This window comes from Hippopotamus amphibius, chromosome 1 (assembly GCF_030028045.1).
Source record: "Hippopotamus amphibius kiboko isolate mHipAmp2 chromosome 1, mHipAmp2.hap2, whole genome shotgun sequence".
NCBI classification, from domain to species: Eukaryota; Metazoa; Chordata; class Mammalia; order Artiodactyla; family Hippopotamidae; genus Hippopotamus; species Hippopotamus amphibius.
Window position 1 is genome coordinate 42038396 of NC_080186.1, and position 26511 is coordinate 42064906.

The 26511-nt window shown below is 36.0% G+C and overlaps 1 protein-coding gene across 12 annotated transcripts in view; it reads right to left on the reverse strand.

Annotated features, from left to right (window-relative positions):
- The window catches only part of FAF1 (Fas associated factor 1), a 463179-nt gene that overhangs the window by 150147 nt on the left and 286521 nt on the right, over window positions 1-26511 (reverse strand). For all 12 annotated transcript variants that reach the window (XR_009049289.1, XM_057710484.1, XM_057710451.1 and 9 more), the window contains one exon: window positions 969-1064. Coding sequence is in view for 11 of the 12 variants with exons in the window: in XM_057710484.1 (XP_057566467.1) it covers window positions 969-1064 (96 nt within the window). In the remaining variant the exon portion in view is untranslated. The remainder of the gene's footprint in view (window positions 1-968; window positions 1065-26511) is intronic.

Genomic DNA, 26511 nt, shown 5'->3' on the forward strand with positions numbered 1-26511 from the left:
AATAGTTGTGGTGCATGGGCTTAGTTGCTCCGTGGCATGTGGAATCTTCCCAGGGCAGGGCTCGAACCCGTGTCCCCTGCATTGGCAGGCGGATTCTTTACCACTGCGCCACCTAGGAAGTCCGTAGCTCAAGCTTTTGAATACTTGGATCATGTGCTAGCCTGAAAAACACTGGTATAAATAAAGTTTTTTGTACTATTTGTTTATGACCTCTGTTGCATGCACTTTTTAAGTCATGGTGATGATTCTTCCTAATGCAGAGTAGCAGCTCAATAAATACTTTAAAAACAGATAAACTGTAACGTCCAGGCTCTCTCCTTACAACCAAAGTCATGCTTGGACACAGTGCTAAGGAAAAGATACTGCCTTTCAATATAGTTCAGACCCACAAAGACACATGCAGGCATATCACATACATAAACATGCTCAATCTCTTTGCCCCTCTTTGTTTCTACAGCACGCTGTATACACTGCTATCACTGCATTTATTACATTATACCATTATTATTGGTTTACTAATCTATCATCTTTGACACTAAGCACCTTGGTATTGGTACATTGTTATTCATCTTTGTTATGTAGTATTGAGGACAATGCCTGGCTCATAGAAGGTGCTCCAACTCAATGAGTTAACAGGACCCACAGGATGAATCCTAATAAATGTACTCAACTATATAGTCAGCAGCAAAGAAAATTCCTTTGTTAACCTGACAGCTCTAAGTAAAAATTATTTCAACCAATCCACCCAAATTCTGTCTGTTTGAAACACAAAACTTATAGAACAAGAAGGAGCACATTAGCAATAATCTCGCATGGAAAGTTTCTGCCTTTAAGAATTTACTGAGACTTTATTCACGCTACATTAACTTTATCTACTCATTGCTGTGGCAGATAAAAAAGAATAGGAAGTGGGCAGGTGAGTGGAGGATAGGCCTTCTGTTCAATGAAAAGCAAGCAAACAGGTTTACCTCTTCGGATTGCTCCCGGGTCTGTGCAGGTGAAGATCTTCTTCCCACTGTAAGTCGATGGCAGGGATAAGAGAGCCCTGATTCAGCAAGACACATCTGCAAAAAAGTAGAATCCATCATTTATAAACAAAATGTCACATTTCACAAAAAATTTTTACTTTTTAGATATTTTCTGTTATTTCTGCAGCAAGATTAGAAAGTTCACTCTAGTAGACCAGGTGTCAAAGGAAGGCTTTGAAAATTTGAAAATTATTCCATATATGGATGTTACAATAGCAAGGCTATTTTTCATTAGACAATAGTCTGGGGCTCCAGGAAACTGTAACAAACCTAAAATAAAGCTAATCATGTACACCTCCCTACCCCAGCATGTCTATTACTTTTCTGATTAGTAGAATAACACCTCCATTTCCCAATTCCCAGGGCAGTACTCTATAAAACTATTTTGAAGGGTACTTGGAAGAGTGTTTGCCAAAAGCATTTAAAAAAATGTTTCTATGCGTGGTTACAATGTCATTTATGCCCTTAACAATATTAATCCATAATTTCAGATCATTACAGCTGATGAGTCTATTATACATGTGAAGCACCTAGCACAGTACCTGGCACACAGACGTTCAGTTTTGTTACCATTATGATCTAAAACGCTAACCAAATTTGGCCAAAACAATGAAAGTAATATATATTTATTTCTATTGAATTTTATAGTGGGTCAGATATTAAATAACTATTTTGAGATTTAAATTAAATTTAGGGAACTATGAATGCATATCACTTTTGTATACATAAAAGAATTAAGACAATATTAGATAGCCAAGACGGTATTTTTCTTTGGTGTTAGTAATATGACACATATTTAACGTAATAATAACATAAAGTGAAGTTCCTTTTATTATTATTAGAAATAATATACGGCATCCACCACCAAACATTCATTGTAACTTTGGGGGAAGTGTGAATTAAATTGATATATGAGGAAACCCAAATATCTGTAAATTCATAAGGATCAGACACAACAGTGAGTTAGTCCTAACTACAATTCAAGCATGTGTTATAATTAGGCTAATTAACTGAAGACAAATACTGGAACGGAAAATGCAAATGTCACCTACATATCCAGGTATTTTTAATCATGTGTGGTGTGTTGTCATATAGATTGTACAGATAAAAATCATGTGCCTGATTATTGTTATCTTTCCTTTAGTCTCATTAGAGGTTTTTGTTTGCTTTTGCACCTAGGTATTTTGGCATTGTACTTTACAAATGCTAGAAGGCCTTATTAATAAAATAAGTAAAGAAAAACTGCATTGATTCTGTCATTTCTATTCAATCATATCCATCAACATAATTTTCACAATTAGCTCAATTTATTTCATTTCAGTACAAATAAAAGCAAAGCTAAGTTGGATAAGAAGCACAGGCTAAATTTTATGACACGCTGCCTTCATTTTTTCATTTGAAAACATTCCTCCGCCCCCACCCAGAAATCCTCTGGTAATGAAATAGTCATGATGGTAAATGTCACTGACAATCAGAAGCAGTGTGGTGTAATGGAAAGAGACCTGGAGGAGCTAAAAAAATCTCAGTTTAAGTACTGCCTAGCCTCCCGATCTTGGAAAAGTCATTTCTCTATTCTAAGCTAGAGTTCCCTCTCTTATTAATTGAGGTGAGTAATCCCTGCCCTAACTACCTCAATGGACTTTTGAAAAAGTTAAAGAGGAAAAGATAAACAAAAGTTGGCTCTGAAACTATACTGAAATAGGCAGAAGAGCTGTTATCATTCCAACAGTCATTATTTTTAGGACTTGGTGAAGAGAAATGGTGATTAACTTCCACTGTGACTACCTTTGCATACAGCCCAATTGTAAATTAAAAAGAAGTCGACATATTTTAGGAGGAGCTGGAGGAAGGCGCTCACTAAAAGTACATGGTACTACAAATGGGCTGGCTCTTTAATGGGCTTGTCTCCATAGTTATGAACATTAATCTTCCCCATAGCTACTAATAATTTCTGAAGATAAGAGGACAGTGGCCAGCACTTTCTCCTTAGTGTGTAGCTGACCAGGCAGGCCTCACTCTGCACTAAGGAAATTAAAAGGGCAGGAATTTCTATGTGCCCAGTGTTGATTAAATATAAGGCATAGTGTCTGTCTTAAGGGAACAGATATACTACTTGGCGAGACAAGAGATACACATAGAAAAAGGAATACAAATGAGTAAAGCAGGGATTATATAGCAGCCTTGGTAGTGCTGGGGACCCCTTGGAAGGGACAATAGTTACTCAAGAGTGATTTCAAGAAGTTAGACCTAAAGTAAAGGTTTGCTGGGACTCATGACTAAAACTTATATAACAGATGTGAAGTCAGAAGGTGGAGGTTTCAGGCTGGCTAAAGCACTCAAATTGCCCAACTGGCAAAATCACTTAGAATTTCTGTACTTCAGTTTTCTTACTTAGGAAATGGTATAATACAATCTGTCCTTAATTTACAAAATAGAGTAATACAATCTGTTCTCTCTCTCACAGAGTTGGTATGAAGATCCAATAAGGTAATGTATGTGAAATCCAATGGTTATGTAATTGTAAATAATCGATATTATTATCATTGAAGTATTTATTTTGCAAGAAATTGGAAAAAGAAAAAGATTTAGGCTGTAGGTCTGTTTGACTTTATAGTTGAAAATTTACATTTAGATTTACATACATCAAATTAGTTAATTAACCTCTATATAATGGTAATCTTTCAATCACAACACTGCTTTAACCAAATACAATGAAGGACTGTGACTCATTTCAAAATCTATTTCAAGTCTTTATTCAGTTTTTTTCTGGCTATGTTAGACTTAATTCTCTGACTTTCCATCATGGCTGATGCAGAGATTCAAAATGGGTTCAAAAATTCAGTATAGGATAAAGTCAAGATTCCTTTATTTTACTATTTAATTCTACACACTTGCGGCACATCTGGGGGTATATTCTTCTGGATACTTAAGAATTGGGAAAGTTGGGGGAAAAGTAGCATTTTTATGCCTAAAATGGATTATGTTGGTGAATGGCATAGGATTTTGTTATATAGGTATTAACACTTCTTTTTTAAGAGTAATTTTAGATTTACAACAAAATAGAAAGGAAAGTACAGAGATTTCTCCTAAACCCCCTGCGCCCTCATACTCATAGTCCTCCCCATTATCAACATCACTCACCAAAATGGTGCATTTCTTTTACTGAGGGTGAACCTACATTGACACATCATAATTTCCCAAGTCCATGGTTTACATTAAGGTGCACTCTTGGTGTTGTACATTTTATATGTTTGGAAAAATATATATATAATGGCATTTATCCATTATTATATCATACAGAGTATTTTCACTACGCTAAAAATCTTCATGTTCTATGTATCTCCCCTTGACTCCTCACCACTATGTCTCCATAGTTTTGCTTTTTCCTGAATGTCATATAGTTGGAATTGTATAATATATAACCTTTTCAAATTTAGTTTCTTTCAATTAGCAATATAGTCGTTCCTTAGTATCCAAAGGGCGATTGGTTCCAGGCTCCCGACCCCAGGATACCAAAATTTGTAGTTGCTCAAATCCCTTACATAAAATGGCATAGTACTGTCAGCTCTCTGTATCTGTGGGTTCAGTATCTGCGGATTCAAACAACTGCAGATCAAAATTCACGGTTAGGAAGTCTGACTGTATGCATTCAAAGTTCGTCTGTCTTTCCATGGCTTGAAAGCTCATTTACTTTCAGTGCTGCATGATATTCCTGGATTTGCCACAGTTTATTTATCCATTCACCTACTGAAGGACATCCAGGTTGCTTCCAGGTTATGGCAATTATGAATAAAGCTTCTATAAACACCTATGTATAGTTTTGTTTGTTTGTTTTGAGGCAAGGAATACGACTTTATTTGGAAAGCTGGCAGACCGAGAAGACGGCAGGCTCGTGTCTGTCAAAAAACCATCTTTTTGGGGTCTGGATGACAGTTTGTTTTATAGAATCAGAGAGGGAGGCCATGAGGAAGTAAAGTAAAAGGGAAGAATAGAGAGGGAGGGGCTGTGAGGAAGTAAGGTGAAAGGGCCATCAGTCTTACAAAATAAACACCTATGTTATAGGTTTTTATGTAGTAGACATAAGTTTTCAACTCCCTTGGGTAAATACCAAGGAGCACAACTGCTAGATCGCATGGTAATAGTATGCATATTATTTTAGTAAGAAGATGCCAAACTGTCTTCCAAGTGGTTGTACCATTTTGCATTCCCACCAGCAATGAATGAGAGTTCCTGTTGCTCCACACCCTCACCAGCATTTGGTGTTGTCAATGTTCTGAATTTTGGCCATTCTAATAGGTGTGTAGTCATATCTCATTGTTATTTTAATTTGCATTTCCTGATGACATATGATGTAGCATCTTTTCCTGTGGCTATTTGTCATTTGTATAACTTCTCTGGTGAGGTGTCTCCTAAGGTCTTTGACCCATTTTTTAATTGAGCTGCCTGTTTTCTTGTTGAGTTTTAAGAGTTTCTTGTATATTTTGGATGACAGTGCTTTATCAGATGTATCTTTTGTAGATATTTTCTTCCAGTTTGTGGCTTGTCTTCTAATTCTCTTGACATTGTCTTTTCAAGTTTTTTTTTTATTTTAATAGAGTTCGACTAATTTATTTCTTTCATAGATAGTACCTTTGACATTGTATCTTAAAAGGTATAACTATGCACAAAGTCATATAAGTTTTCTCTTTTGTTATCCTCAAGGAGTAAGTTTTGTATTTTACAGTTAGGTCTATGATATATTTTGATTTAATTTTTGTGAGGAGTTTAAAGTCTGTATCTAGGTTCACATGTTTACATGTGATATCCAATTGTTCCAGCAATGTTGCTGAAGAGACTATCTTTGCTCCATTGTATTGCTTTTACTCCTTAGTTAAAAACCAGTCGACTGTATTTATAGGGGTCTATTTCTGGGCTCTCTATTCTATTTCATTGATCTATTTGTCTATTCTTTTACCAGTACCACACTGTCCTGATTACTGTAGCTTTATAGAAAGTCTTGAAGTCAGATAGTGTCAGTCCTTTAACTCTGTTCTTCAATCCATTATATTTTGATTCCTAAAAGGATGACTATTCACAACAGTGTTTAAGTTGGGAGCAACCTAATGAGATAGCTAAAAGGCAGAGTGGCTCCTTCCTCTGTGGTTTCACAGTACTGTATCTATACCTCTCTTTTAATACATGTATTATAGCTATTTTGTACATACCTTATTTCTTCTTATCTCTTGGATGCAGGGACTAGATCTTTTGCACCTCACAACTCTTCCAAAACCTAGCCCAGTCTCTTGTTCAAAATGATAACTCAATAAAAGTCTGTTGATTGGGAGAAGGGACTACTTCAGAATCTCTAGCCCTGAAGGACTATAATTTGCTGATCTTTTGTGTCACAAATTATTGTGGCTTCTGACCTGACATAATTGGGCAAAAATTTGTTACTACATCAAACCTGAAAGAGTCTCCTCTAAGATGAACTAGTGGGCGGAAAAAATCCCACAAAAAACAAAAACAAACAAAAATAAAAACAAAACAAAACAAAAAGGATAAACTAGTAACAAAGGATTATTAATTTCTTTCAGCCTTTTTATTAATATAATACACACATTTTTCTATTAGTCAACAGGAGAAGGTACAATCACAAGTCAAAGACTATTCGTGGTAAAAACCTGAATATAACCAAAACCCAAGAGATTACATTAAAACATCGTAAAATGTAATGTTTCAAATAGCAGCAGTGTACCAGTGTTATATGAAAGGATCTCATGGTATGCAGTTTTTCCCCAGAAAGTAACACTATGAGTTATACTCTTTTGCCACTTACCTGAACTTGCATACTTAACACACTGGTGGGGTGGGGTGGAAAAAATTGTAAACTGGTAATCTCTAGGAACATAAATATTCAATAAAGCCTCTCTATATAAAGAACAATGATCCCCATTTGAGTGAATATCATAAATTTAAGCCTGAAATTATACTGGAAATAAACACTAATCCTGGCTAGGTAATGAATAAGAATACAGATAATATTTGTAACTGAAAAGTGGAGGGGACAAAAAAACCTGTAAGTCTAGCTTAACACTGTTGTAGGTTCTATAAGGGCAAGAATGGGGCCTGTCTAGTTCTCTCCTAAGCTCATCATTAAGAAAGTTGTTAACAATCCCTATAGTTGAGTGAAAAAAGAAAAATATCTCTGAGATTAAAATAAATGGCTCTAATGTACATGGAAATCAGATATGAGTATCATGAAACCTAAAAAATACAAATTGTAGGAGAGACACAGAATCAAAGAAATTCCATAAGACACTTATACACCTAAAATACCAAAATGTAAGATTAGGTTTTATCTAAAATTCTCTCTTCGAAAAGGTTGCCTTATATTTGAGTGTTTACAAAAGTTCTTATATTACAGAGTGCTCCCTCAAATACTTTAACTTGAACTACAATAGACTGTTTGGGAAAGATAAATCAGCCTGAAATAACCCTTCCCCTCTCCTGCCAATGATGCTTCAGGAGCTTACAGAGCTCATCTGTCAGAATTGGTTAATAAAGGAGACAAGGATATTTAACACCAATTTCATGATTATTCTTAGAGGTATGATTTCACAACTGCAAGTGTTGGAAGTCCTTATAAATAAGCCTTTAAAAGATATTCTGAAGAATGTCTTGGGAAGATGACGACTATACACCTATAAGACAGATGAAAGCAAACAAATAAAGAACAAAGAACCACAGCTGCCCTAATGATACATAATAGAGATAGCATTAGACTAGTACTTTCTCACAGGGTTGGGATAAGGCTGAGCTAATACATGTAAAGCATGAAAAACAATGCCTAGCCCAGAGTAGATGCTCAACACTCTTGTTATTCTGTAAATGAGTACTTGTGGCTTGGGATAAAACGATCAGTGAGAGCATGATAACACTGATTCGAAATGATCCTAAATTAATGAATTAATTTGACAAGTATATATTCTACTACATTAACACAACAAAACATATATTTAAACTGTTCAACAAACTCCGCTTTACAAAAATAAGGGATTTTACAGTATTTATATTTTAAAAATATGACTACATTTTTAAGCATGATAAAGAGATGGAGAGATATACTATGCTCCTGGATTGCAAGAATCAATATTGTAAAAATGACTATACTACCCAAAACAATCTACAGGTTCAGTGCAATCCTTATCAAATTACCAATGGCATTTATCACAGAATTAGAACAAAAATTATACAACTTGTATGGAAACACAAAAGGCCCTGAATAGCTAAAGCAATCTCAAGAAAGAAAAATGGAGCTGGAGGAACCAGACTCCCTGACTTCAGACTATACTACAAAGCTACAGTAATCAAGACAGTATGGTACTGGCCCCAAAACAGAAATACAGATTAATGGAAAAAGATAGAAAGCCTAGAGATAAACCCATGCACCTATGGTCACCTAACCTATGACAAAGGAGGCAAGAATATACAATGGAGAAAAGACAGCCTCTTCAATAAATGGTGCTGGGAAAACTGGACAGCTAAATGTAAAAGAATGAAATCAGAACATTAATACCATAAACAAAAATAAACTCAAAATGAATTAAAGAACTAAATGTAAGACGGGACCATATAAAACTCTTAGAGGAAAGCATATGAAAAACAATTGTGGACATAAATCAGCAAGATCCTTTATGACCCACCTCCTAGAGTAATGAAAATAAAAACAAAATAAGTGAATGGGACCTAATTAAACTTAAAAGCTTTTGCACAGAAAAGGAAACCATAAACAAGACAAGAAGACAACCCACAGAATGGGAGAAAATATTTGCAAACGAAGCAACAGACAAAGGATTAATCTCCAAAATACACAAACAGCTCATGCAGCTCAATATAAAAAACAAACAAAACAAAACAAAAAATGGGCATAAGACCTAAATAGATATTTCATCAAAGAAGACACACAGATGGCCAAGAGGCACATGAAATGTTGCTCAACAGCACTAATTATTAGAGAAATGCAAATCAAAACTACAGTGAGGTATCACCTCACACCAGTTAGAATGGGCATCATCAGAAAATTTAGAAACAATAAATGTTGGAGAGGGTGTGGAGAAAAGGGAACACTCTTGCACTGTTGGTGGGAATGTAAACTGATACAGCCACTGTGAGGAAGAGTATGGAGGTTCCTTAAAAAACTAAAAATAGACTATATGACCCAGCAATCCCACTACTAGGCATATACCCTGAGAAAACCATAATTCAAAAACATACATGTACCCCAATGTTCACTGCAGCACTATTTACAATAGCCAGGAAACAACCTAAATGTCCAACCTAAATGTCCATGGAAGCATCCTAATGAATGGATAAAGAAGATTTATATATATATATATGATATATATAGAAGATATATATATATGTCATATATATATATATATATAATGGAATATTACTCAGCCATAAAAAGAAATGAAATTGGGTCATTTGTAGAGATGTGGATGGATCTAGAGTCTGTCACACAGAGTGAAATAAGTCAGAAAGAGAAAAACAAATATCATATACTAATACATATATGTGGAATCCAGAAAAATGGTACAGATGAATCTATTTGCAGGGCAGGAATAGAAAGGCAGACGTAGAGAATAGACCTGTGGACATGGGGGCAAGGGGAGGGTGGGATAAAGTGGGAGATCAGATTTGACATGAATACACTACCATGTGTAAAATAGATAGCTAGTGGGAACCTGCTATATAGCACAGGGAGCTCAACTTGGTGCTCTGTGATGGCCTAGTTGGGTGGGATGCAGAGGGAGGGATGTCCAAGAGGGAGGAGATGTGTGTACGCATACAGCTGAATCACTACGCTGCGTGGCAGAAACTAACACAATATTGCAAAGCAATTGTATTCAAAACAAAACAAAACAAAACAAAACCCCACATTTTTAAGCATGATAGCCACAGTAGGCAAGAATTCAAGCTGATTCTTCTTGTCACCTGACGACTGAAAGTGTAATAGGGAAGAACAAATGTGACTCCATATTAGATCTGTTTCTTTTATTTTAATCTCTGTATTCTATTTTTTTTCTATAAGTTAGGAATGTTGCCTATAGCCTGAAAATATACAGGCTAGCCCATTCTCAAGGCTCTGACCTTCAAAGGTATAAAACTTTTCCATTCATAGAGAGATAAAAAGCTGCAGAACAGAGAATAACATTTGTCTTGTTGGAGGTTTACAGGAACATTGTGACCGGACCTACCTATGTGGACAGTTGTAAGAACAAAGGATTCTGGCAATAAGAAGTTTGCAACAACCAACCACACCCCCTCCCCTGTTAGTATAAAAGAAGCCTGAAATCTAAATCAAGTAAGATGGTTCTTTGTGGCACTAGTCCATGACCTTCTCAGTCTGCTGGCTTTCCAAAGAAAGTCACTATCCCGTGCCTCAACAACTCTATTTATTGGCCTGTCATGTGGCAAGCAGTATGAGCTTGGACTTGGTAACACAGGATGTCCAATTTGTTTTTAAATTAGGCTTGAAGAAAAATGACCAAAATCAAGAAAATCTGCTGTGTTAATAAATAATCTGAGGAAAATGCAGGCACTTAAAAATTCTTGTAGATTGGGAACTTCCCTGGTAGCACAATGGTTAAGAACCCGCCTGCTAATGCAGCAGACATGGGTGCAATCCCTTATCTGAGAAGATCTCACATGCTGTGGAGCAACTAAGCCCATGTACCACAACTACTGAGCTTGTACTCTAGAGCCTGTGAGTCACAACTACTGAGCCCATGTGCCACAACTATTGAAACCCGCACGCCTAGAGCGCGTGTTCTGCAACAAGAGAAGCCACTGCAATGAGAAGTCCATGCAGTGCAATGAAGAGTGGTCCTCGCTCGCCACAACTAGAGAAAGCCCGTGTGCAGCAATGAAGACCCAATGGAGCCAAAAATAAACAAACAAACAAACAAATAAATTAATTAAATAAATCAAAAAATTCTTGTGGATTGTTAAAAGGAACTCTTTCTATTTGATAACAGGAGACAGCTGAATGTAGCATGGACTTTTAAAATTAGTAATACACATTTAAAGTTCATCTATGTCTTTTCATGAATTGAGAGCTCATTTCTTTTTAATGGGGAATAATATCCCATTGTCTGGATGTACCACAATTTATTTATCCATTCATCTACTGAAGGACATCTTGGTTGCTTCCAGGTTATGGCAATTACAAATAAAGCTTCTATAAACATCTGTGTATAGGTTTTTGTGTGGACGAATGTTTTCAGTTCCCTTGGGTATATACCAAGGAGAACAACTGCTAGATCATATGGTAAGAGTAGGCTTATTATTTCAATAAGAAACTGCCAAACTGTCTTCCAAGCGGTTGTACCATTTTTCATTCCCATCAGCAATGAATGAGAGTTCTTGTTGCTCTACATCCTCACCAGCATTTGGTGTTGCCAGTGCTTTGGATTTCGGCCATTCTAATAAGTGTGTAGTGGTATCTTGTTATTTTAGTTTGCACTTCCGATGACATATGATGAGACATCTTTTACTACGGTTATTTGTGTATCTTCTCTGGCGAGGTGTCTCCTAAGGTCTTTGGCCCATTTCTTAATTGAGTGGTTTTCTTGTTGAGTTTTAAGAGTCCTTTGTATATTTTGGATAGCAGTCCCTTATCAAATGTATCTTTTGTAGACATTTTCTCCCATTTTGTGGCTTGTCTTCTAATTCTCTTGAAGGCAAGGACATTTATTTATTTATTTATTTATTTATTTATTTATTTATTTATTTAATTTCGCTGTGTTGGGTCTTTGTTGCTGCATGAGGGCTTTCTCTAGCTGTGGTGAGTGGGGGCTACTCTTTGTTGTGGTGCACGGGCATCTTAGTGCGGTGGCTTCTCTTGTTGCGGAGCGCAGAGCACAGGCTCTGGGCAGGCAAGCTTCAGCAGTTGTGGCACATGGGCTCAGCAGTTGTGGCTCACAGGCTCTAGAGTACAGGCTCCATAGTTGTGGCACATGGGCTTAGTTGCTCTGCGGCATGTGGGATCTTCTTGGACCAGGATCTAATCCATGTCCCCTGCATTGGCAGATGGATTCTTAACCACTATGCCACCAGCGAAGTCCCCAGCAAGGACTTTTTAAGTCAGAGTGTCCTGAGTTCAAATTTACTTCTGCTAGTCACTGTTCTACTATTTACTCCAATCAATATTTTATATCCCAAATTTCAGTTTCTTTATCTATAAAAATGGATAATATTACCTCTCCTAATAGGCTTTCTGTGAGGATGGTGTAAAGGAGAATATATTTGCCACATAATAGATATTCCATCAGTTAGTGAATACTCCTAAAATCTACTTGAAGTTTTTTTTCTTTTCTTCTTACGGAAAGCATTTAGTATTTTCTTAGGAAGACCATTAACTATGCCAATGATTTTTAAAGTGTGGTCTATAAACACAAGGTTCTTAAAAACACAAGGTTCTTAAGAGCATTTTAGGGGTTCCACAAAGACAAAATAATTTTCTAAATAAATATTTAGATAATATTTGACTTTTTTACCATGTTTTTACACTGATGGTGAAAAAGCATGGTGGTCAAAACTGCTGGTACCTTAGCATAAATCAAAGTAGTGACACCATATTGTGTTAAAGTCTCCAGTGCCATGTACTCACTGTAAAAATGCCAATTTCACTTAAGAATGTCCCTGTTGAATAGGCAAAAATTATTGCTTTTAATTAAACCTGACTCTTGAGTACATGCCATTTAATATTTTATGTGACAACTGGGAAGCAGGCATAAAGCACTCACACTGCACAGCAGAGAATTATGGTTGTGCTGAGTTGTGTTCTGAACCAGCTAATTTTTCCATGGAACACTACTATTACTTAAATGACTGGCAGATGAACTATGGTTATTCAGATTTAGGTATCTGACAGGATTTTCCTTCAAAATGAATGAAGCAAGCTTGTTATTTCAAGGCACAAGTCTGATAGTATTAACTGCCAATGACAAAATTTGTGTTTTCAAGATTAAAAATTAAAATTTTGGAAAACTATCAGACACCACAAACTCAAGAGCTCCTTAATACTTAAAGATTCTTCTAATGAGATCGGTGGTAATATTAGCAGAAGTGATTTTTTTGATATTATATAATGAAATCTTTCAACATTAGAAAATCTGTATAACTCAAAGGACCAAAACTCTCTAAATAACAATGAATGCATGATGTTATAAAATTATTCATGGTTAAAAGATCTACTCAAAGTGCAACACAGACCAATGGATCTTGCTGTAACAAAGTAAAAAAGTACACTGATATGGTTCCAGATTCCATACTGAAACTAACCTTTGGAAAACTATCACTTGTTGGTTTAGTATCAAAGAAGAATATTCACAATTATCTGAAAAGACTATTAAAATACTCCTCACTTTTCCAACTACAGATCTGTGTGAGGCCATATTTTCTTCATATACATCAAAAAAACAACATATCAGAACAGGCTGAATTCAGAAGATATAAGAATCCAGCTGTCTTCAATTAAGCTGGATGTTAAGGAGATATGCGAAAGTGTAAAACATCACTCTACTCACTAATTTTATTTTTTGGAAAATACAATTACTTTTCCTAAAAAATGCTATTTATACTAACCTGTAATGAATTTATGATTGCTACTGTAAACATTTAATTTTTCTCAATATTAATTTGAACATGACAAATGTCAGTAGATATAATCCACATAAACAAAAGCTCTTTGGGGTCTTGATGACTTTTTTTTAAGAGTACAAAAGGATCCTGAGACCAAAAAGTTGTGAACTGCTGGACTATCAATGTGTACAGATGAAACTAATTTTCATAAATAATAACGGCAATTATTTGAAACAATTGAGAAGCCCCAAAAGCACATTATTCTGTGAAGTTTGAGAATCTTCTCAATGTTTCCTTTTATGTAATTTCCTTATAAACAAATTAAAATGAAATACCAAAACAATGTGCAAAAGACAACTCCTGGGAACTTCACTGGTGGTGTTGCAGTGGTTAAGAACCCACCTGCCAATGAAGGGGACACGGGTTCAATCCCTGGGCCAGGAAGATTCCACATGCCACAGAGAAACTAAGCCCATGTGCCACAACTACTGAGCCTGTGGCTCTAGAGCCTGCAAGCCACAACTACTGAGCTCACAGGCCACAACTACTGAAGCCTGCATGCTCTAGAGCCCTCGTGCTGCAGCTACTAAAGCCTGCATGCCTAGAGCTCATGCTCCACAACAAGAGAAGCCACCACAATGAGAAGCCCGTGCATCACAAAGAGTAGCCTCTGCTTGCTGCAACTAGAGAAAGCTCAAGTGCAACAATGAAGACTCAATGAGGCCAAAAACAAAAACAAAAAACCACTCCTATAAACCATCATAATTGATCACTGACTATCTCTGACAAGTATTACTATTATTTTAGGCTTGGTCCTCAGTGTGTTCATTAGGCCCTTCTTAGCAATGCTTTCTCTAAACATATGAATTAGTTCTTAAATGTATTTTTATTTTGTAGCCAAATATTAGCCTTTTCCCAAATACCCACTAGTAGCCTGTCTTTATTCTTCACCATTAATGACAGACTAAGAGATTTTTAAAGTATTGAACAAGAACTTAGGAGACCTAGTTATGGGACCTTGGGCCCGTCATCAAGAGAATTAATATTCTCTTTTGTAAACTATGGGAGCAACCCACATGAATGACCTCTCAGATCCCTTCCATTTCTAATGGACTGTGATCTCAATAAGTCACTAAGAAAATTCAGTTCAGTCACCTGCAGGACCCTGACCCTGCATGTGACACACTTACTAATACAAACTATCAGTTCTGAAAGTATAGCTTTACTATATGTATCTTTAAAAAATCAGTTTGTAAAATACAATTCCCTTGTGTTTTAAAAAGAATATTAATAAAAGAAAGTTTTTTTAAAACCATGTTTCAAGCTTGTCATCATCTTGATACCAGCATAATTAATTCTACCCAGGTTTGGGAATGCTACTGGGTACCAGCATTGAATACAATCAACACAATATGAAGAATATATATACATACCACACACACACACACACACACACACTATCATTGAGTATTGCTTTATTGAGGTATAATTGATCTACATTACACATATTTTGAAGAGTATCATTTGATAAGTTTTGAAATATGTATATTTATCCATGAAACCACTCAGTAGTTTTAAAAATATTTTTAAAATAATTGCTATTGTTGAGAGTTTAATATGTATTGGTATTGTGCAAAGTGCTTTATATGTATTACTCCACTTAATTCTCACAATAACCCTGACAGATAGGTATTATTATATCCCCCTTTTAAAGATGAGGATACTAAGCCTTACATAGATTAAGAAGCTTGCCCAAGGTCATACAGGTACTGAATAGGAAGCCAAAATTAAACTTAGGCAGTCTTATCTCAGAGCCATTTAAAAAGAATTCAATCAAACAATGACTAAGGCCCTACTATATGCTGTCTTATAGTCTGATAAACAGTAATTACTTTCCTTGGCTAAAGTAAAACAGCTACTCGTAGATATCATCAATTTGCCAGGTACTATATATAAAGTGCTTAACATATGTCTACCCTACATGACAATCCTGCAAATAAAAAACAATCATGATTGTGTAAATCACGGAACAGCCTTAGAGAGGTAAAATAACTTATCTAAGATCAATCAACTACTAAGTGGCAAAGCAGATTTCACTCCAAAGGCCGTGGAGTTTTCAACTACATCCCATTTCTGAGCAACACAAAGTCTTTACGTATCCCGTAAGATGACTGCTGCATCACCCCTTTAAAAATTTCAGATGCTCACTGTTTAGCGAGACAGATTATTAAGGTAGTTTTAAGCCAAAACTTCATCAGGCTGAAGTTTCAATTACTGCCAACCAGAGTGCAAATCAAAAAAGCTTATTTATTCACAATCCAGGCTTCTTTTTTGTTTTTTTGTTTTTTTAAATCACTTATGTGCTAGAAAAGTCACAGAGCTTTTAATTTGTGGCAGGTTGAAGCAAGCTTATTAAGAATGTTAGTTACCAAGTGCACCTCCACTTGTCTGGACTAGCCCACTGTCACATTCTTGTAGCAGGGTTAAACAGCAGTTTAGTCACCTCATAAAAAATACACTGTTAAAAAGGAAGTGACTAATAATAATCTGGAACCAATGGAATATCATAAGAGATGTATAGGCCAAGATCAATTATCTACAAAACTCCTGTGTAAATAGCTAAAAAAACTGTCTTCTCTGCCTGGCCTTGCTGTGTTATAGTGCTCAATTGATTTGGCAAGTTGGTAAGGTTTAATGAAATAAACACCAACAGTAACAAATTCTGAGGTTTTTTTGTTATATAGATAAACATGAACGCTATCACACAAGGAAGAGTTGGAAGAAACAAGGATGGCTTCCTACAGATGGCTTCATTTTAGACTCATAAGATACTGGAGTTGGAAGGGTCCTTAGAATTCATCAATTGTTGGCATCCCAAGCAGGAGACCAGAGATCTCAAAGCCTTAACTGAGTTAAGCGTTGCTGCCATACCCTCCATTCCATGCTAGTATTGAGGATCTCCAGAGAGCACTGTATCAGCAGCCTATTCTCAAAATTCTTTTATTAGGAGTCCCATCACCCCCAACAGATTCCACATGAAAGGCAATTTTTTCTCATTAGATTAGATGGTCTAGTCTAATCCTCCCATTTAACAGGGAGAGAAACAGACGTAGAGGTAAAATTGTTTGCCCCAAGTCACGTATTTGCTTAAAGATAGCATAAACATATTCTCTTGACTCATATCCTACATCTTCCTACTAAATAATGTTAACTGAGTTCTTCATATGTTACAGTTGATTGTAAAATACTAATAAATATCTTGATTTAATTACCTCAAATTTCTAAAACATTTTAGGAAATATCTATGAAAATAATAAAAAATGCTTCTGACTTGTTCTTTGTTTGTTTCTTTTAATCTGCTGGGAAGCTTCAAAACGAGGAGAATCTCCTGATGCTAATTTTTCACGTTATAATTGCCCACCTTCATGCTTCTCTGCACTGGTCCAACATTACCTTGAGTTCTACCAAAAAAAAAAAAAAATACTAGAATACTATTAAAGAGTATTAAGTTATGTAAGAAATATTGCCCTATTAGACCAGCCTGATGCTGCCTGGTGGCACAGTCTTTCTGGCATCTATTTAGCAAGAATGGTCAGGTTTACCTGCATAAAGATACTAGCACAGGCAAGCAGACAAACTGTTATTTGCAAGGCAACTTTAAACCAAAGAAGCTATTTCAACTGAATCAAGAGTTCTGTTTTAAAGTCAACTATTTTGCACAGAGGCCAATAATTCATGCTGTGAATTAAAATGGTACTGGTTTCTCAATTTCTGTCTCTACTGCTTTATATCATTTAATTGCTTATGAGCACCCTCTGGTGGAGGGCAGAAGAGCAAAAACAAGATATTAAATGTATTGTTTCTACCCACAAGACTGGTGAGGGTGAGAAAATAATCTGAAATGTGCAGATTTCTCTTGACTTTGCCCTTCTTCCCTATAATTACTTCATAATTTAGAGCCAGTTGCTAAATAAGCTATATTAACCATATCACTACTCAGAGTCTATAACTTAGTCATTCACTAAACATTTATTAAGTTCCTATTATATGCCAGGTATTTGGATGCAGATAACCTGGCCTAGGATCCTTGTTTTGATATTTAATGTCATTTCCCAGGTAAGTTGCTTGACCTCACAAGACTTCAGCTTCCTCAAATGAGAAATAAGAATAATATCTTGGTTTTTTTTTTAAATTAATTAATTTATTTTATTTATTTATTGGCTGCATTGGGTCTTTGTTGCTGCACACAGGCTTTCTCTAGTTGCTGAGAGCTGGGGCTACTCTTCATTGTGGTGTGCGGGCTCCTCGTTGTAATGGCTTCTCTTGCTGCGGAGTACGGGCTCTAGGCGCATGGGCTTCAATAGTTGTGGCACATGGGTTCAATAGTTGTGGCTCACGGGCTCTAGAGCATAGGCTCAATAGTTGTGGCACACGGGCTTAGCTGCTCCGTGGCATGTGGAATCTTCCCAGAGCAGGGCTCAAACCCGTGTCCCCTGCATTGGCAGGCGAATTCTTAACCACTGCGCCACTAGGAAGTCCAAGAATAATATCGTGGTTGACAACATATGAAAAGGTGCCTAGAATAGCAGACTCAATTTTGCAATGTGAGACACACACACACACACACACACACTTCCTCACTGGCTTTCTGACAGAAGGAAAGACTGTCATATAGGTGTTTTCAGAAGCAATGTGCAATTATTTCTGCCTTTTAAGAAATTTAAGCCTACTCACAGATACAGGGAACAAACTAGTGGTTACCAATGGGGAGGAGGGGTGGGAATTTGGGGGTGGGGGAATTGAGAGGTACAAACTACTGGGTGTAAGATAGGCTCAAGGATGTACTGTACAATATAGGGTATACAGCCAATATTCTGTAATAACTGTAAATGGAAAGTAACCTTTAAAACTGTATAAAAATTAAAAAAAATTTTTTTTAAAGAATTTAAGCCTAGATGCCAATATTGGTATTTGTTAAGTGTTTATTGGTATAAGTGTTTTATAACACTTTATGTCAACTACATTTAACTTAATTAGTATGTATTCTAAAACATACACAGAGCAACTAAATATATTACTTAATCTTTTCCACACCAAAGATCTCCAGATGTTGACCAATACTTAGTAAAATATTTTTTTCCTAGGTGAACAAAGTTTATTTAGATGTTCCTTCTCTCTTCTCAAGAGCTTATACAACATTCTTGTAAGTGCCACCCAGTGGAGAGTATGTTTATTTAGATATATTTTGGCTCTCAGTTTGTCTAAGAGCTCATCTCTGACATTCACTATCTGCTTATGACTGGGATTTTTAAAAGTATTTCATATAAGTGATATCCAAAAGTGGAACTTTCTACAGGTGTGCCATTTAATTCCTATGAGGTGAACTAAACCAAGACTGAGAGATAGGAAAACAGGTTTTGGGAAGTACAGAAAAGTCACTGCTGCAGTAACTTTAGGAGACCAGTTAAGCCTACTGAGAACTTTCAGCTTAAATGCACAACGAGTCTGTAAGCTATTTCTCTTCTGTCACCCCCATTAGAGCAAAGCAAGTATTATTCTTTTATGTCTTAAGGCTGCATGGTGCCTTTTTATGACTTTCTCCCATCAATGCTGCTTGTGATATGATTCCACGTGTTTAAAAATATTTGTGGCTAATACATGGGAAGAGCACTGTACGTAGATAAAAGGACCTGGGTAAAAATCCTAAATCTGCCTCTTACTAAAGTGATTTCCAAGTTCTTTTCTCTCACTCTGAACCAATTTTTCAAGGCTGTAACATCACCCACCGTTCCAGCTGTTACCCCCCACAACTTTTTATACTGTATACAGGTTTGTTTGCTCATTGATCCAAAAATATGCCCTGCACTTGCCTACTCCTAGGCTTTTGCTCAAGCCACTACTCTCGTGTGGGTTCCTCTCTCCATTCTTCTCCACCTGTCCACTTCGCAGGTTTGTTAGGATTATTTGAGAAAAGTAAGTAAAAGCACTTCTTTAAAACTCAGCTCAATTTCCTCATGAAAACCTTCTATAACCTCCCCAACCTCAAAATAGTCTCTGTTTTCTAAAACAACTGGTGTCTTTTGGTAGTTGATCATTCCTAGTGACACTTGGACAAATCTTCCAGAAACAAACATCTTTTAGTCAGCTCGTTGCTTGCGGGGAGGACCAGAATCACACGTGGGAGCTGGGTAAAAGGGGACAGTGGAGATTTGAGAGACAGAGGTCTTACACGGGGAGGTCAGGGCCTGGGTTGAAGGGGCTAAAGCTTGGTTCAGGAACTGGATCCAACCGAGTGGAAGAGCCAAATATCTAGGGATCAAAACTCTGTCACTCTACACTGGGGGAAGTCTGCCCAGGCCGTAGCCCTGTATGATATTCCTGTCACTGAGGAAGAGGTAGTCCCGAGAAAGGCAGTGACACTGCTTCAATGGGTATAATAGATCAGGGAATCTGATGTTCTAGAAGGTGAGAGGGAAAGGGAATATCTACTGAGTAAGGAAGGAACCTAGGTCTCCTTGAATCATTTGTACCTGTGACAAGGAAATTTCTAGAAAAAAGTGTTATCACTGTAAGGCAAATTCTTTGGTAATCAGGTGTCACTATACTTGCTTGGAGAGGTGTATAAGCAGAGTGATTAAGAACCTGACTCCAAAGCCACACTGTCAGTGTTTGAAATCCTTGCTCTGTGTGACTTTGGATAACTCTCCTATCTTCTCAGTGCCTCAATTCCCTCCTCTGTAAAGTTTCTAAGTCAAAATATTGTTGTGAGACAAACTAGTGAATATAACAAAACAAGAAGTAGACTCACAGATGCAGAGAACAAGCTAGTGGCTACTGGTAGGGGGTGGGACACACTATCAGATGTCAGATAGGCTCAAGAATGTACTGTACAACATGGGGAATATAACCAATATTTTGTAATAACTGTAAATGGAAAGCAACCATAACAAATTGTATAAAAATTAAAAAATAAAAATTTTTAAAGATTGTTGTGAGGATTATAGTTTATATGTATATATTATATATATGTAGATAGATATAGGTAAAGATATATATAGGTATATGGTCGATGGTAAGGATTTTGCTATATAATTTTGAGGAAAAGAAAAACAGATAGTACTAAATTTGTTTTAAGTAGAGTGAAAAATATATTATTCATTCACTTAAATAAACGTTTCTGAGCATCTACCATGTGCCAAGAACTCAGCTGAGTGCCAAGGATACTGCCAACAGTGAACAGTTTCTACTTATACGAAGTTAATGGCTTTCTAGGCTACAGGTTTGTGAATGAATTGAAGGCTATGTTAGCTCTATTTTATTCTGCTATACCTAATCCTTGTTATCCCCTAAATGAGAATGCACTTGGCATAGTTTTGCTACAGTCCCATTCTACAGAAAAGAAAAATGAAGTTCATATTTTCACCCAAGATCTCAGGGCTAATAAACAGAGCAGAGTCAGGACTAACATATGTTGATTCCTAGTGTTTTAAAAAAAATGACATTACCTCCCCTTTACTTTTTTTCCTGTTTTTTCCTTTTAAAAGGAGTTTTTTTGAGATACAACTGACATACAATAAACTGCATATATTTAAAGTGTAAAATTTGATACTTTTTTCTTATTACTCATCTATTGTATACATATTAATGTATTTATGTCAATCTCAATCTCCCAATTCATCCCACCCCAACCCTAATCGCACCCCCAACCCCCACCCCTTTTCCCCCTTGGTGTCCATAAGTTTGTTCTCTACATCTGTGTCTCTATTACTGTCTTGCAAACCAGTTGATCTGTACTGTTTTTCTAGACACCTCCACTTTAAATGTAAGCCAACCTGGCTATCTTGCTAAGCCTCTGGTATATTGGGTGCAGGAACATGGTAAAGTTGAATTATGAAAAAATTTTAAAAGTCTCTAAATGTCATTAGATCACCTGAAATCATAACTCTAGAAAGGCAAATAAAAGAAAGACAGCAACTTATGTTGTAAAATCTCATCTGTTTCTATGCACAGTTAGCTATAGCCTGGAAATAGATAAAAATCATACTATAACTTTTCTATACTTCTCAGGTTAGGTAAACATAGTCATTATGTCATTTGAATTATTTTGTAAGTAAATTAAAGTCACTTTAAAAATACCGCTGTCAAAGAAAATGACAATGGATGGTGCTTGAAGAACAGATTGAAAAAGATTTATCAAATCTTCCTTGGATCCTACCCCACTCAAAAGTATAGGGCTGTTATACCTCTCCAAGGAAGCATACGCAGCAGTGCTGATATGATGACTTGCATTTCATTCAACTCATTTATATATATTATTCTGTTTTATATGGGCAAGTCCAATACACTGAACACCTCTCGAAGTATCTGAAACCAAACTTTCAAACATTTTTTTTGTGCCAGTTGTGAAAGTATCCTTTCCCAGAAGACAGTATAATTTTCTATAGACTATTTGAAATTTCATACCATAATGACGTACCAAAACAAGCGTGAAAAAAAAAAAAAGGTTGTTACCAAAACTACTAAAAAAAAAAATACTAAAAGGAAACCATGTGTTAACCTAAAAAACAAACGCCTGTCTTCCAGCAATTTATATTTCATGATAATAATTACTGTTATTGTTTAATTAGGCTCCATGAAAATACCTCTTGAAAGGTATTCAGCAGTTTATGTTAAATGGGTGAAAAATCTATCTTGGGTCCAGTGTGTTCAGGTTATAAAAGCACCAGTGCTTATTTTATCTCCTCACAAAGTGTTGCTGAGATAATTACTGCTGACAGCTTTATTCAAGGTTCATTTCACTTTTTCTGCTTTTTTTCTCTGGTTAGAAGTTCAACAGAGCCCATGGGAAGCCACACCCCTCACACCTGTTAGGCTTCTTCATGTTACGGAGGGCCAGTATGGACATGTCACTTCAAATTAGCATTGTACCAGGGCGCTAACTGTGACAATTACTTATCACAGGTTTAACTAAAAAAAAAAAAAAAGTTTCTAATTCAACCACAAAAACAGTGTCACAGAATGTAATTTAAACCTGTAAAAGCAGGTTGCGTAAAAAACATTCAGAGAGCAGCAGTAAAGGTTTCCCAGGGTCGAGCTTTGTGCTATATCTGAATTATGCAGGAATGCTCTGCAACTGAACATTTCCTTTAAAACAAAACCAAACCAAAAAGGTAAACAAGGAAGAGCCAGCAAATTACACTTTACCAGCAAGCAATGGTGACGAGTGGGCCTCTCTAAGTTTTCTTCATGTTTCTCTCCCAAGCTTGAATATTTTATTCATTTTGCTAATTCTTTTGTGTCATGTAACTAAATCAATAATGAAATTTCCAGCTAAAGCAAAGCAGCTACTTTTAGATTTACCAAAGGAGAGACATACTCTATAACTTGGTATGAAAGAACATTCTCTCCAAATATTTGTTTTCCTTCCACTTGCAAACCAGAAAATTATAACTAGAGGGGCAGACAACTCAAAAACAAAAAGGAAAAACCTCACACTCTTAAATGTGTTTCAAGCTGGTTATTATAAATCTCTCTGTTTCAAGTGCAAAATAATCTCAGAATTATGCCACCTCTGAAAGACCTGGGATGGTTGGAAGTGGTTAATATGGACTGCTGTGAGGCTAATTGTGGATCCTGAGTTAATTACTCTCTCTTGATAGGGGATTTTAAAAATAAATAAAACGATCTTTTACTCAATTTTTACTTCAGTTTGGACTTATGGAAACACCAAATGATGATGGCTAAGCTCTAGATACTTCATTATTTGTTGCTGTCATTTAGATGACAAAAGTCTGGGAAATAACTATGTCCACATCATAATCAATGCTAATGTATACTAACAAAACAACAGTGAATGGGTCTGTACTTGCCACAGCGCGCACGATTTGATTTACAAATGCCCAGTGTCCGTTACCTGGGCAGAGTTAAAAGGAATTCAATGTTGTTTCTCACACACATACACACACCCACACATGCATGCATGCATGCACATACACATCAACAACCTGGCTGGAGAATGCAAGCCAAAGCTCACGGAGACTTCTTTGAAAAACAATGTAGAAGCATTAAATACTCAGGAAAAGCAAAGGATGAAACAATGATGCTGAGCAGGAATTCCACAGAAATCAGTTGCTAATTTACAGAAAATGACATCTATTGGTGAATCCTTAGTAATTTTGGTATGGTCACATAATTTCAATATCTTAACAGTTCCAGAAATTTAAAAACCATCACATACATGAATGGTGCATTAGAAATATAGAATTTTTCTCAATCTGAAATACAGAAGGGGTATCTTATGCAGGAGAAAAAAAAACTCCTCAAAACATTTTTCCTCATTTTTCTAACATTTAGAAAGTCATTTATTAACAAAAGCACAAAAAGTCAACAAAGGGAATATAGATCATAAGAATACAAGATCTTATCAAAACAAGCCCTTTGCCTTATTCTATAATCACAACATATTCACAGAGAATCAAGACACAATCTTTGGTTAGAAAGATGCTTTTTACCTCAAGCTGGCTCCTCATTTTAAGTTTGATGAAAAGATACTGTTAGTGGAAAAACCTCATTATTTTAGAGAGCTACTGTATTAATCAGTGGTGGCTTCAGCTTATCACAATCACAGAACCTTCAAATATTCAAGGATACATCTCAAGCCTGCTTTGTATGCATAAAGAGTACTAAGCAGCCATTTGGCACATATCTAGTCAATAGTGGGATGCCATTTACCCCACAACACTGTGGAACTCTTTGGATAGCAAACATAGGAACTCTGGATATTTTTCCAGCAGCATCTAACTCCTTGGAAAACTCAGGCAGTTATGCTAACAGCTTTGGTCTCAGCACATGGACATAATGCTGCTGGGCATCTTGTGTCGGGTTTTCCTCCTGGGAAAAACAGAGTCTGAATTAACTGCACAAAGTTAGGCACAGTGGCATAAGTGGGTGCTATCTATAAACTGAAAGAACTTCACCTTTCTAGTTAATCCATGCCTGGCCCATCCCAGCCAAGTGATTTTTCTCCTTCTGCTCAACACCTATACCCTTACTGTGAACCTCTGGAATTCTTGGTTTGTGGTCCTTTTAACTTTCCTTGTGTCTGCGTTTAGGTCCTAAAGTCCTTGAAGACACAGCTTGGATCTTATATTCTCATTTTCAGCCCCCAAGGGCTTAGTAGGTTGCTTTGATGGGTCAGCCACATAATAAGTGTCTACTGCTTTCATTTAAATGGGTACTTTCCCTACTTTCCAGCCAAAATAAAATATAAAAGATACTTGTAATTTTCTAGAGAAATACATAATCTACCTGGGGAGGGGGCTGTGCCTGGAAACTATTCCAAAGTGAGGTACGAAATGCTAAAAATTATCATCAGAGTACTGTTTTATTGACCTCTGGGTTTGAGTGAAAAGTATAAGGCTCAAAAGAATTGACATAAGATAGGTTAAATTTAATTCAGTAGTCACCGATGACTTGAAACAACTAGTCAAAATTAGTAAAATACAGACCTCTCAAATTCAACATCAATCAAATTCAAACTTACATTTTCATTTTTTGATAAAGGCACATTACCTTCATTTCATATTTAATTTTTCTGTATAATTATCTTTCCATTCTAATGTATTTCATCTCTGTGTACTATGTGGGAATTGGAGTAATTCAAATGTCATTTCAACTCTACTTTGTAAAACATGACGGCTCTCAAATTTTGAGGATGCATAATATAGCTAATAAAAAATGTTTTCAGATTGGTACAGAAACTATCCAGCAATGTATTCCATACATCAAAATACTCTAACACATTTTAAATTACGTCTCATGAAAACAATAGTATACCAGTATTACTTTACTACTTTGTCTTTTTGGACTCACACTCAGATAAATACAAGAACCAATAAGTAATCCCTCTATTATACATGTGTATATGTTAATTAACTGGTTCACTGGTTCTTGAACACACACAAGCTGATGCACATACACACACACACCAAGAATAATATTTCGTATTAAAAAAAATAAGAAGATCCTCAAATTTAATAATCTTTAAAAAGATATTTGACACATGATAAAATAATGCTCCTTTCCTGAGTCAAGAATGTCTTCTGTAGGCAGGTTCATACCTGCAGCACTTATTCATGTCAATGCTGAAACAATTACTGTAAAATGAAACTGTGCTGAAGTGTTAACTTTCCAAAACAGGCAGTAATTATTTTTGTGTGCTAATTATAAGTCCTAATTTTTCAAAAAACTAATCAACCTGTAACTTTGAGCTACAGGCTGCTTTACTGAAAAGCATTATAGTCTAAAAAAAAAAAAAAAACACTTTAATGTGAGTATAACAAAACTAAAAAGTAAAAATTTTTCTCCAGAGACTAGGAATAAATCATTTTTACAAAATTATTTTGATCAACATATAACAAACACTCCTTGAAAAACCAAACCAAACAAAATCTTTAGACTGCTCAGCAAAATGAAAGCAAGAAATGATTTGAGAATTAAGAAAAATTTTAATTTTCAAAGAACACTAGTAAGGTTGTCATTCAGGAGTTATTATTTGAAAGTTACCTACTTTTCGTTGATCCATTTCATTTGCTGAAGACTTATATATTAGAATTGTACAGAATTAGAAAATTTTAGAGTTAGGGGAAACTTTGGAGTTGGTGGTAGGCAAGATGATGGAAAGAAAGGGAGAGGATTCCAATATTTCCTGAACAACTACTATGCACTAGACACTTTAAATTCATCTTCACACTCCCCATTAATACAAGGGCTCTATGAGGTAGGTATAATATCTGAGAAACTATATGCTCCTGATAGGGTTGAGATTCAATTTTAATTAAAGGTGTTCTGATTCTAG